At 45.4% G+C, this 12,500-nt stretch overlaps 1 protein-coding gene across 5 annotated transcripts in view; it reads left to right on the top strand.

Moving 5' to 3' along the window:
* greb1 (growth regulating estrogen receptor binding 1) overlaps window positions 1-12,500 on the top strand; it is a 51,544-nt gene that overhangs the window by 15,595 nt on the left and 23,449 nt on the right. For 4 of the 5 annotated variants that reach the window (XM_042072820.1, XM_042072821.1, XM_042072819.1 and 1 more), the window contains exons 6-7: window positions 9,827-9,961; window positions 12,334-12,459. In XM_042072820.1, the coding sequence (XP_041928754.1) occupies window positions 9,827-9,961; window positions 12,334-12,459 (261 nt within the window). The remainder of the gene's footprint in view (window positions 1-9,826; window positions 9,962-12,333; window positions 12,460-12,500) is intronic. The other variant, XM_042072822.1, reaches the window with a different exon arrangement.

Raw genomic sequence — 12,500 nt, 5'->3', positions numbered from 1 at the left:
GAGAGAGAGAGAGAGAGAGAGAGTAGGCAAGGGGGAAGGAGGAGAGAGAGAGAGAGAGAGAGAGAGAGAGAGAGAGTAGGCAAGGGGGAAGGAGGAGAGAGAGAGAGTAGGCACGGGGGAAGGAGGAGAGAGAGAGAGAGAGAGAGAGAGTAGGCAAGGGGGAAGGAGGAGAGAGAGAGAGAGAGAGAGAGAGTAGGCAAGGGGGAAGGAGGAGAGAGAGAGAGAGAGAGAGAGAGTAGGCAAGGGGGAAGGAGGAGAGAGAGAGAGAGAGAGAGAGAGTAGGCAAGGGGGAAGGAGGAGAGAGAGAGAGAGTAGGCACGGGGGAAGGAGGAGAGAGAGAGAGAGAGAGAGAGGCTCAGAGGTGACTCACACTGAGCGCAGGGGAATGGATACACACCAGAATAGTCACACTTACAGACCTCTGACCAACCAAACCTGAGTGTATGTGTGTGTGTATGTTTTTGTAGAAGTGTACTGTAAGTGTGTGTGTGTGTGTGTGTGGGTGTGTGTGTATCTGTGGGTGTGCGTGTGTGTGTGTATCTGTGGGTGTGCGTGTGTATGTGTGTGTGTGTAAGTGTGTGTACAGTATGTGTGTTTGTGTTTGTGGGTGTGTGTATGTGTATGTGTGTGTGTGTTTTAGTTTGTGTGTGTGTGTGTGTGCGTGTGTGTGTTAGTATGTGTGTGGCGCTATCAGGGCCCTACAAGTCGATCATTGTGTGTGTGTGTGTGTGTGTGTGTGTGTGTGTGTGTGTGCATGCATGAGTGCATGTGCGCTTCCATGTCTGATCCATTTGTATGACCTCTCCTGCCTCTACATCACTGCTCTAGCACATGTGTATGTGTTTGTAACGTTTGAAATGTTTGGCGATTGACAGCTGAACTGACAGAGTTTATTCTCCTGATGTGTTGAAGTCAGCTGGTGTTCTTGGCAGCATGCAAGTTAGCAGTAGATAAGATTAATGTCTGCATCCCAGGAGCTTGGTGCTTGTTCTGGGCATCGTGTTGTTTTTTTTTATTTGAGAGGTGCAGTCAAAGCTATTAAAGGACCCTAGATGATTATGACTACTTAGGGAGGTGGTTTGCTCCTCCCTGCACATTTGCATGCATCACAGATGTCCGTCACGATTGTTGGGAGGCACACAACACCCCCCACATGCCACTTTGATGACTCAATTCTCGAACACTTATAGTAGAAATCCTTAGTCAGTGAATCAATTACTCTAACTGTCTCATGTGTTAAGAATTAGGTGAAACAATTACTCTAAGCATCCAGTGTGTGTGCTCAAAAAATATTATTATCATTTTTGACAATGATAAGATGTAGAATTATCAACCTATCGCCAAAATCAAAGACTTGGCCTGAAGGAGAAAATGGCTTGTTATTTAAAGTAATGGTGTGGGAGGTTATGAGAGGCCTTTAAGGAGACCCAGGTGAAGAAAAGCTATTAAAAATATACTTTATTTGCATGGCTAGCCCGATGCCAAAGCACCACCATTGAAAAAGCTGTTGGTAGCATCGGCTAACTAGCGCCAGATTTTGGAGTGCAGGGGACAAGCCGAGATGGGCTATGAGACATATGTTCACACTCGGTATCATGTTTCAACACACTTTAGGTCAATATCACACTGGAATTCTCCTTTAATAGTGGCGCTTCTGACGTAATTATGCTTTTAAAGGTGCCATGTGTAATATCTGCCAAAAAATCAATTCATACTCCACATTCCATAAAAGATGGAGGCAGTATACCTCCAGAAAGTGAGTTGGTCTACCCTAGAGTAACAACCGAGAAACGTGTATTGCAGTTTGGCTGGCGGTTATGTTGCCCGCATACCGCCTCCCATGGCCGAAGCTGGTATTATGACACCTGTCGGGCTGTGGCTAGTAATTTAGCATGCTAATTCTGGTTGATATCTCTGCAGCACTATACCTTGCCATTTTTTTAATGACATCATCACCCTTATTTCTTCTCATTCTTTTGATGCGTGTAGCTCATTTTTTGGATATTTTTACCTCAATTCTTACACATGGCACCTTTAAACGAAAGTTTGACTCCGGTACATTCACAAAAAGGTCACTAGGTTGCATTTTTGCTTGAGTTACACTGTAAGAGTAATGGGGTCCTGGATGATGGATTGCTAAGCCATCAGTTTCACATCTCCAAAGACTACCGAATGGCATAAAGAGTAAGCTACATCAAAATCATTTAACAATATGCTTTGGGACTCACCTTATAACGAATAACTTGGCACTTTAGATCCAACTGGCTTCAGCCCTTGTCATCTCATATGACTGAGTCCTTCTGGCTCTGTAGGACCAACGTCTCTGGCATGAAGTATTGTTAATTTTTACAAACCTGTAACCTTATACAGACCGTAAACGTATGCATTTTCTGGTCTCTACAGTCCATCTCTCTTGCAAATAAAGTTACAAGCATAGACTGTATAAAATAACATTAATGTTTGCGCACACGCATTTTGCTTGAAAGGTGCACAGACCCGCCCACTCCATTTCAAATTCAAACAGCCATCGAGGATTGGTCAACTGGACTGCCACCCAGTGTTGTCTAGAAATTTAACAAAATGCCACATTCATCCTCTCACAACCTCTACTACTCCATCACAAACTTATAGGCTACTACCTTACTAAGACACAAAATCAACAAAAGAAAAAATATTATTTGATGACCAAAATTGATCTGTGTGTCTGTCAGGTTAGGCTAGGTTATTGCACATTGCCATCCATGCGGCTGACATATCAGGCCTATAGGCTACACACATTAGTATTTTATTAAAGGTGAGATGACTATGAAACTATACAAACAATGTAGTAGGCCTACCAAAAAAATATACTTTCCATAAGTACACTATATTACAACTCTAAGTATTAGCAACTTAATACACTTAAACTAAATAAACTTCTTTACCCTTTAAAATACACTAACAACAAAGTACACTTTTAAAAAGTACATTACAAAAACACTTTGAATATTGCACAATTAATATATTTAATTTTATTTAACATCTACTTTGAAGTATACTTTCTAAAAGTACACATTAAACATACTTTATATAAAGTACAAAAAGTGTAAGCATACTTGTTTTATACTTCATATACTTTAATCATATTTCTAACACACTAAAGTATACTACTTTTTTACCTGGGGAGAGTCCTCCTGACATGTGGCTCATCCCCAACTTCCATGAGTGGCCTGGTTTCTGGAAGGGTGCACACACACACACATACACACACACACACGCACACACACACACACACACACCCCACACACACACACAAGCACTCTCTCACACACAGACACACATATCACACACACACACACACACACACACACATACACACACTCCTAGGCCCTGTGTCCTCTGTGTCAGCCAGAGTAGCCTCCTGAATAGAACCGGACCAAACCGGTTCCTCAAAGGGTAGCATGGCCACAATCCAACTCCAGCAGCACCGACCCTTTGGCCTTAGTCCTGACACATACACACACACACAAACAAACATGAACACACTCACCCACTCACTCACTCTCTCTCTCTCTCACACACACACACACACACACACACACACACACACACAAACACACAAACACTCAGTCACTACACACCTGAGGCAAGACAGAGGTCCACACCTGGACTGACCAGTGGAGCTGCGGTCAGCTCCTTAGGCACGCTGAGCAGATGGCCATTGCACAGACGTGCGCACACACACACACACAAACACACACACACACAGACACACACACACACACACACACACACACACACACACACACACACACACACACAGACACACAAACACACACACACACACATACACACACACACACACACACCCACTGAAGGCTGAATCAGGGTTGTGATTCCTGTCCTTGCAATTTGACAGTAAATAGCTCACTGTGAGGCTGAAGGAGACGTAGGGAACTGTAGTGTAACTAAATGATAGTGTGCTAGTGTGTGTGTGTTTTGTGTGTTAGTGTAAACAAAATTAACAAACACAAGGACTTGTGCAGGACGAGCTAAAAGTGTGAAAAAGAGTGGACAGGTGCAGTGGCTAGTGTGGGGTGGGCTCAAAGTGTCTGCAAACACAAAGCAGAAAGTAGCAAAGGTGATTGGTGATTGGTGAAAGGTGATTGGTGACAGGTGATTGGTGACAGGTGATTGGTGATTGGTGACAGGTGATTGGTGAAAGGTGATTGGTGAAAGGTGATTGTTGAAAGGTGATTGGTGACAGGTGATTAGTGAATCACAGTGTGAGAATCCAAAGGTATCGTCTTTTCCAGGCAGACTCACCAAGTGGTCTCATCACACACAAAGTGCTGACGTCATGTTTGACCCCGCGACATTGGGTGTGTGTGTGTGTGTCAGAGTTTCCGCTAGAAAAAATGGGTTCGTTTTCCGGAAATTTTGATGATATGCCGGTCAAATATCCTATTATCGCTTCTTAATTAGTCAAGTTGAGGAAAACTGGATACAGGCTATGTATCAGGCTGAATAGAATGCAACATGTTCATTAGCCTAACTTACGTAAACATGCTTAACAAGATCTAGCCAGTATATGTTTTCATGGACAGCAAGAGTCCGCTTCGTTCATTGTTTTAAAAAGGCTACGTTGTTTGTTGCTGCTACCCACGTTATCTCCAGTGGTTCCACTGTTTAACTTGCACAGATGCGCACACACAAGAATGAGCGCTCACACCACTACCCCCTAAGGCTATGCCTCTTTATTTGAAAACAATAAATTAAGAAATGTTTCCTATTCTGGGAAATGTTTAGTTTCTTTTTCTTTTGGTCCGCGGTTCAATGATACCCTTTAATTGTGCCGGAAATTATCCGCGGACCAGCAATCTCCTCGTCGAGGAGGCCCTAACCCTGCAGATCATAGACCAAGAAAGCATAGGCCTACTGTATGCTTTGGGTACAGAACACTCAGAGCTGTGGATTGGATTTGGATCAGGGAAGTCATATAAAGATATTCCAATCCACCACAGCTCAGAAATGCTGGGACCTCAAAAAGGCCAAGCACTGCCCCTCTTCCACGCGTTCACATGATGTGACGTTGTATCAGCAATGTATGGAATTGGCAAAAAAACTGCATGAGTGAGCAGCTTACCCAGAAGTCACCGACACCCTCATTCTGATCACCAAGACCCAACCAGCCTTACACCAGTCAATGAAACCTGGAAGCTTCTTTTCACTCATGGCCTCAAGTCCCTGGATTCAATCCCCCCGACCCATCATGCCTTATTCCAGCGTGGAAAGCGTGCCCTGCACACTGCAGCTTTTGTCTGGAAGCAGTCCCTCTCCAAAACTCCAGAGATTCCAGACCCCAGTGAGTGGGGTTGGGAATGGAATGACAGAACCAAAGTCTGGGTGCCATATTGGACAGATCTGGAAGATGCCAGCAAGTGATGCTCACTCCTCCTCAACTGTGGCTGTGTGGTTGCCTGTATGGGCAACTGTAAGTGCCACCGAGTTGGACTTTGCTGTACCACATTGTGCAAGTGTGAGGGAGGCTGTACTTATAATGATGAAGAGTGAAACCAAAAAATCTTTAAATAAATACATGATGTTTAAGCAAAGTCCTTTTAGGCAAGTCCCTCCACTCGGCGGCCATATTGCAACGCTTTTTGGGCACTCATCAGGCATCCATTTCGGCAGAAATGCATGTGCGCAAGGCTTCACGACACCAATCTTGCTCCAGCGGTGAGATCACAACACATGATTGGCATGATGTCTTCACAACACACTACATTATTGGCTCAATGTATTCACAACACAACAGATGATTGGCTCAATGGATTCACATGTCAACATTTTGCCGCGGAAGGGGTGTGATTTGCGTATACAACTGCCATAACTCCTCATTAGAAAGTCTCTGGTTTAAGTATGAATTGTTTTTTTTTGTGTTATTTGAATAAAATGTAATATTGATCCTTAACATGGTGAAAAGCCTAATGTACTGTAACGTGTCACTGTGGCATACAGTAGTTCTGAATTTGTGTTTATTTAAGGCCTCAACAATGGTCCTTTTGGTCACAACATGTGATTTTTCAAAGTCAAAGTCAAAGTCTGCTTTATTGTCAATTTCTTCACATGTCAAGACATACAAAGAGATCGAAATTACGTTTCCCACTATCCCACGGTGGAGACAAGACATATTTTACCAATTAGGTCCACAGACAAACATAACATTCAAGTAAACAATATAAAAAGTAAAAATAAGAAGGCACATACAATGAAGAAAATAAGAGCAGCAAAATTTGAGTTGAAAATGTGCCATACAGTAGACAGTCAATATAATAGTGCAAAAGTCAGGCCAATAAATGGCTGAGGTAGTTCTGTTTGACCTAAGTATGCAAGTGGCATAGTGGTGAAAGTTATGTAAGAGCAGCAGAAGTGTTTTCAGGACAACAGGACAACAACAACAAGTTGCAAAGTGGAGTAGTGCAAGTGGAGTAGTGTAAGGCAGCCATTGTGGGTCCAAAGTCCAGGATGTTATGTAGCTGAGGGTGGAGGGGGGAGAGGGGGGAGAGAGTTCAGCATCCTAACAGCCTGGTGTATGAAGCTGTTGGTGAGTCTGGTGGTGCGGGAGCGCAGGCTTCTGTACCTCTTCCCAGAGGGCAGTTGATCAAACAAATTGTGAGCGGGGTGACTTGCATCACTCACAATTGTGGTCGCCTTGCGGGTGAGGTGGGAGGTGTAAATGTCCTTCAGGGAGGGGAGTGAAGCACCAATAATCCTTCCAGCTGTGTTCACTATGCGCTGCAGGGCTTTCCTGTTGTATTCAGTGCAGCTTCCGCCCCACACAGCGATACAGCCGGAGATGATGCTCTCGATGGTGCCTCGGTAGACTGTGGTAATGATGGCTTCCGCAGGAAGTAGAGGCGGCGCTGAGCTCTCTTCGCCAGTGATGCAGTGTTGGTGGTCCAGGAGAGGTCTTCACTGATGTGCACCCCCAGGAATTTGGTGCTGCTCACTCTCTCCACCACAGCACCTTCGATGGTCAGTGGCAGGTGTTGGGTGTGACCTCTCCGGAAGTCAACAACAACTTGAATTTCCCCTGGGGATCAATAAAGTATCTATCTATCTATCTATCTACAATCTCCTTGACGTTCAGCAGGAGGTTGTTGTCCCTGCACCACGTGGTCAGAAGTCTCGTCGCCCTTGGTGATGAGACCCACCAGAGTTGTGTCGTCAGCAAATTTCACTATGTGGTTGTTGCTGTAGGTTGCAGTGCAGTCATGCGTCAGCAGGGTGAAGAGCAGCGGACTGAGCACGCAGCCTTGAGGGGCCCCCGTGCTCAGTGTGATGCTGCTTGAGATATTATTGCCAACACATACTACTTGAGGCCTCTGACAGAGGAAGTCCAGTAGCCAGTTGCAGAGGTAGGTACTGAGTCCCAGTTTGTCAAGTTTGCAGATGAGTTGTTGTGGTATTATGGTGTTGAATGCAGAACTAAAGTCTATAAACAGCAATCTCACATATGAGTCTCTTTTTTCCAGGTGGGTGAGGGCTGGGTGGAGGGCAGAGCAGATTGCATCCTCTGTGGACCGTTTGGCTCGGTATGCAAACTGGAAGGGGTCCAGGGTGGGGGGGAGAATGGATTTGATGTGTGACATGACAAGCCGCTCAAAGCACTTCATGATGATGGGTGTCAGTGCCACGGGGCGGTAGTCAATGAAGCAGGATGGAGCAGTTTTCTTCGGCACAGGTATGATGGTGGCAGCTTTGAAACATGATGGGACGATGGCTTGCTTCAGGGAAGTGTTAAAGATGTCTGTGAAGACATCCTTAAGCTTCTCAGCGCAGTCCTTCAGCGCACGACCTGGGATGTTGTCTGGGCCTGCTGCCTTTCGGGTGTTGATAGCAGCAAGTGTCCTCTTCACGCTGTCGGCAGAGAGGCACAGGGGCTGCTCGTGTGGAGGGGGAGGGGCTCGTGTGGAGGGGGTGGGGTCTTCTGTGGGCAAGTGCTGTTTTGTGCTTCAAAGCGAGCAAAGAAGCGGTTCAAATTTTTGAGCAGAGGGATGTTGCTCTCACAGCTCTGTGGCGCGGGCTTGTAGTCCGTGAGGGCCTGAATGCCCTGCCATAGGCTTTGTGAGTTCCTGCTATCTTTGAAGTGGGTGGTTATCTTGTGAGTGTATTCCTTTTTTGCTTCCTTGATGCCACGGGACAGGTTGGCTCTCGCTGTTCTCATGCCAGCTTCATCCCCAGCTCTGTAGGCTTTGTCTCTGGCCCTCAGCAGCCTGAGGACATCCCCTGTCAGCCATGGCTTCCAGTTAGCCCGAGTGATGATGTCTTTTGTGTGGGTCACATCATCAATGCACTTGGTGATGTAAGAGGTTACAGTGTCTGTATACCCCTCTATGTCTGTCTGGTTGTTGTAAGTGGCTGCCTGCTTAAACATTTCCCAGTTTTGTCAAAGCAGTCTTGAAGAGCATCAGAGGCTCCCTCAGGCCACATTTTTACCTGCTTGCGAACCGGTTTGTTTGCTTTCACTCTTTTTGACACTGGGTAGTGATAGTGACCTGTCCAATCAACAAAGAAAAAGCATACCTTGGAGACAAAATATGGGTCTAGGGACCTGAGTAATATTTCAATGTGACTTTTTCAGAGATATTGACAGTTTATGAGCTAAATATGACTATGATACTAGATTTAACATGGAAATGGACTTAAAATAAGAAGAACATATCAAAATTGGATTCCTTGTATCAAACCTACTGGTTAGCACTTCGGACCTGTAACCGGAGAGCTGCCGGTTCGAACCCCGACCAGTAGGCACGGCTGAAGTGCCCTTGAGCAAGGCACCTAACCCCTCACTGCTCCCCGAGCGCCGCTGTTGATGCAGGCAGCTCACTGCGATTAGTGTGTGCTTCACCTCACTGTGTGTGTGCTGTGTGTGTTTCACTAATTCACGGATTGGGATAAATGCAGAGACCAAATTTCCCTCACGGGATCAAAAGAGTATATATACTTATAAACAAAGTAGAGAAAATACATTATACAACAATTTAAGACTAAAGGAAGCTGAGATATAACCTTTTTTCTTTTCGGCGGGGGCCATTTTGGATTTTATGGATAACTGCCACTAGGGGGGCCACCCCAACTTGTATCCAGAAGTGCCCAATCTTTATGATTTTTCACATATTCCTTCCCAGCACTTCCCAGCACATTTTACTCTGAAAAAACTTTTAAGGCTAGTCTGCCTGGGCCTGGCCATGTTTGAACCGCCTCACTCATTTGTTCGTTGTTTAACATGGACGTTTTAAGCGTGCGCTTCCTATTTGAAATGCAGCATAGGCTATGCGTGTTGTTTAATAGCTTTCAAACGGTACATTTAAAAACATAGCCAGAGGACATAATGCTTTAATATAGTCTTACATTTTAAGGCTTATTCTCAAATTCAGATTGCGTTAGGGGGACGGGATTATTAGCCAATTTCAATCGGACAATTTGACCGGAGAGATTTAATTTTGTCGGACATTTCATTTTTTTTCTGGCCAATGTCCAGTAATTACCGGACAACGGAAACCCTGGTGTGTGTGTGTGTGTAGTGATGCTGTGTTGGTTGTCCAGCTTATAAAAGATCTTGGTGTCCCTGAAAACCTATTTAGCCAGGTTGCTCTGACCACAGCAAGTTGTTATTTTGACTCTTAGGACAGAGCTGGAAAAAAACAGCTTCTCCAACAGCGCTAGTGTTTTTGTAGTGTATTTTCTGTTTAATGGCTGGCAGTCTGTCATTCCTGCTTAATGACTGTCGGGCTGTGTGTGTGTGTGTGTGTATGCGTGGTGTGTGTCGCCCCTCTCACAGATAACCGAGTGAGACAGACAGGTCCGGTTGGCTTCACAGGAGCCAACGGCGGAGAGGACCACTTAAACGGCCCCCACCCCACAGAGACACACACAGCCTCCGGTCACTCTGCCCTCAGCACGGCCAACTGCACAGGTAGACACACACACACACACACACACACACAAGGCCTTTTCACACAGAGATCACGCTAAATTTGCGGGAAGAGGGGACGTCTTTTTGCCGTCTTTTTGTGTCTGAAAGCGAGGTGAAAATTTGCCGGCATGCTGATCTGTTCACATGATGCGGCATTTTGGGGAGCCAGGAGGCAGGATCAGCTATAGTAAATTAAATTGTGACGTGCAACAGGGGGCGTGTAGAGTGATAGTCGTAGGCCATATGTACGTGGGCTTTTAGATAGGCCTACAGCAGGTGTGTGATTTCAAAAACCATGGCGGGAGAACCGACTGCACTTTGGTTAGCTTGCATTTGCTTTGCTGTTGCTGTTAGAATGTTAAATTCTTGCGATAGATGTCTTCAGACAATAAAACGTGATTTGGAAGGGAAATTGAAGAGAAGAGTTGCCCCTTGCCTTGGCCGTACAATGTACTGTGCGTACAATTTATTCATGAAATCGTTCAATATGACAACAATACAAATAGCTTGTGTACTGTCTTAATTGAAACATGCTTCGCGCACAAATAATAGCCATGGGCAAAGAAAATGGACATCTCAACAAACAAAGTTTGGGACAACCAAACAGCAGTGTAGCCAAAGCAAATCCTAATTGTTAGGTTACCATAGCTGTCTTTTCTCTGGGCCTATCGGAAATCGCGACATAAATCGCGACATAAGCACATTGGTTTCTTGTTTCTTTTCTTTCTTGTTCGCGTGTTGGGTAGTGAAGCGATAATGCATTTAAAGCTGTAATGTGAGCCAGAGCCGATATGGCCAGAACTGCTGCTTTGTAAAGGTATTTCTGTCCCACCCAAATTTGCTGAACTACTTGCGAAGTAGCCTATTCATCACAGACATCACATGTATCACACGAAAGAGCTTTTTCTCAGCCTTTAAACGATGTTAGTGGTTAGTTGTTGTGGTAAACGGTTCGCGAGAAAAGTAACTTTAATTTAATCATATTTTTTTGCGCCCGTCTCCCTACCCATTCATCTTGGTGGAATACTTCGCGAACTTTCCCTAGATGCCTAGATAAGCATTAGCCTACAATCAGAGGATATACATATAGGGCAGACAGACGCTCATGAGTTCATGCTTTGTTTTATCGCTGGATTTTAAGATGGCCTATTATGGCAACTGATTGCATTCCAAGCTACAGTCAACTCTAGCAGGCATTGAATGACTGGAGACTTTGTGAATTTATAGATTGACATAATGTGCTGTCTCTGCGATTGCTGCTTTTGATCAGTTAAATTTATTTGCAATCTCCTGTGGTGGGCTGGACATAGCATTGAAATGCCCGCCCAGATTCCCCTTTCCGCCTTGACCCATTCACACTGGTGGCGGAACGAAAAAACTCGGCAAAATGTCAAGGGGTCTTGGTAGTAAATTTGGCGAGACACTTTGTCCCGCCGTTCCGCATCGGTCTATGTGAAAGGGACAGTCGTTCCGCGATTCTGGTACATAAAATCGCGGCGATTTTGTCAGTGTGAAAGGGCCTACAGGCTCACATACACACAGAGACACCTACACACACACACAGGTTCACATACACACAGAGACACTTACACACACACACACACACACATAATGATCGACTTGCAGGGCCCTGATAGCGCCACTCTCACTCAGAGGTGTTTGAATCTGCGAGATAAACTGGCAACTACCACAAGCCTCAATAGAGAGAAACAGGAGGCTAGCTTTAGCTCTCTTTTCTGCCCTCTGCACTCTGGGCATGAGTCACCTCCACTCATTCACCCACACACACATACACCTACACACACACACATACCTACACACACACACACATTTATGCCCCACACACACACACACACACATTTATGCCCCACATCACCCCACTCTGGCCCTGTCACCTCCACTCATTTACCCACACACACATACACCTACACACACACACACACATACACACACACACATTTATGCCCTACACCACACACATTTATGCCCCACATCACCCCACACTGGGCCTGAGTCACCTCCATTCATTCTCCCTGTCTGATTTGTTTACTCTGTGCCTCGTGCCTCAGATGCTCCATTCTGCTGCTATTGGGAGGTTATCAGCAGGAGGGGAACATCTCATCCATCCTTGGGCGCAGCAGGATATCTTTAGTCATTTGGGAAGCTAGATGAGTGTGTCAGTGTGCAGAGATCTCCAAAGACAGAGTAGACACAACATACTGTCTATGATACTTTTGATGTCTGTCTATCATGCTTTTTAGATGATCTTGTCTGGCCTAGAAAATCATGGTGCCATGGTGTCATTTTCTCCCCTCTTTGAAGTAATAAGTAATATACAAAATGTCCGTGTTTGTTTACTTTGTGTTTTCCAGATCCGGTCGGTCCGCTGCATCTGCCAGAGAACCCCCATGCCTTGACCAATGGGAATCACTGCCCACCCTCCCAGCAGGCTTTGCAGCAGCCCGGCGTGGCATCGCATGGACGACCCTCTGTAATAGGTAACACCACTCTACCTCTGCCGTCCACGCTGAATAGTGTT

The sequence above is a fragment of the Alosa sapidissima genome, chromosome 19, assembly GCF_018492685.1.
Source record: "Alosa sapidissima isolate fAloSap1 chromosome 19, fAloSap1.pri, whole genome shotgun sequence".
Classification (NCBI taxonomy): Eukaryota; Metazoa; Chordata; class Actinopteri; order Clupeiformes; family Clupeidae; genus Alosa; species Alosa sapidissima.
The sequence above is the reverse complement of the archived record's forward strand: the minus strand, read 5'-3'. Positions and strand labels throughout refer to the sequence as shown.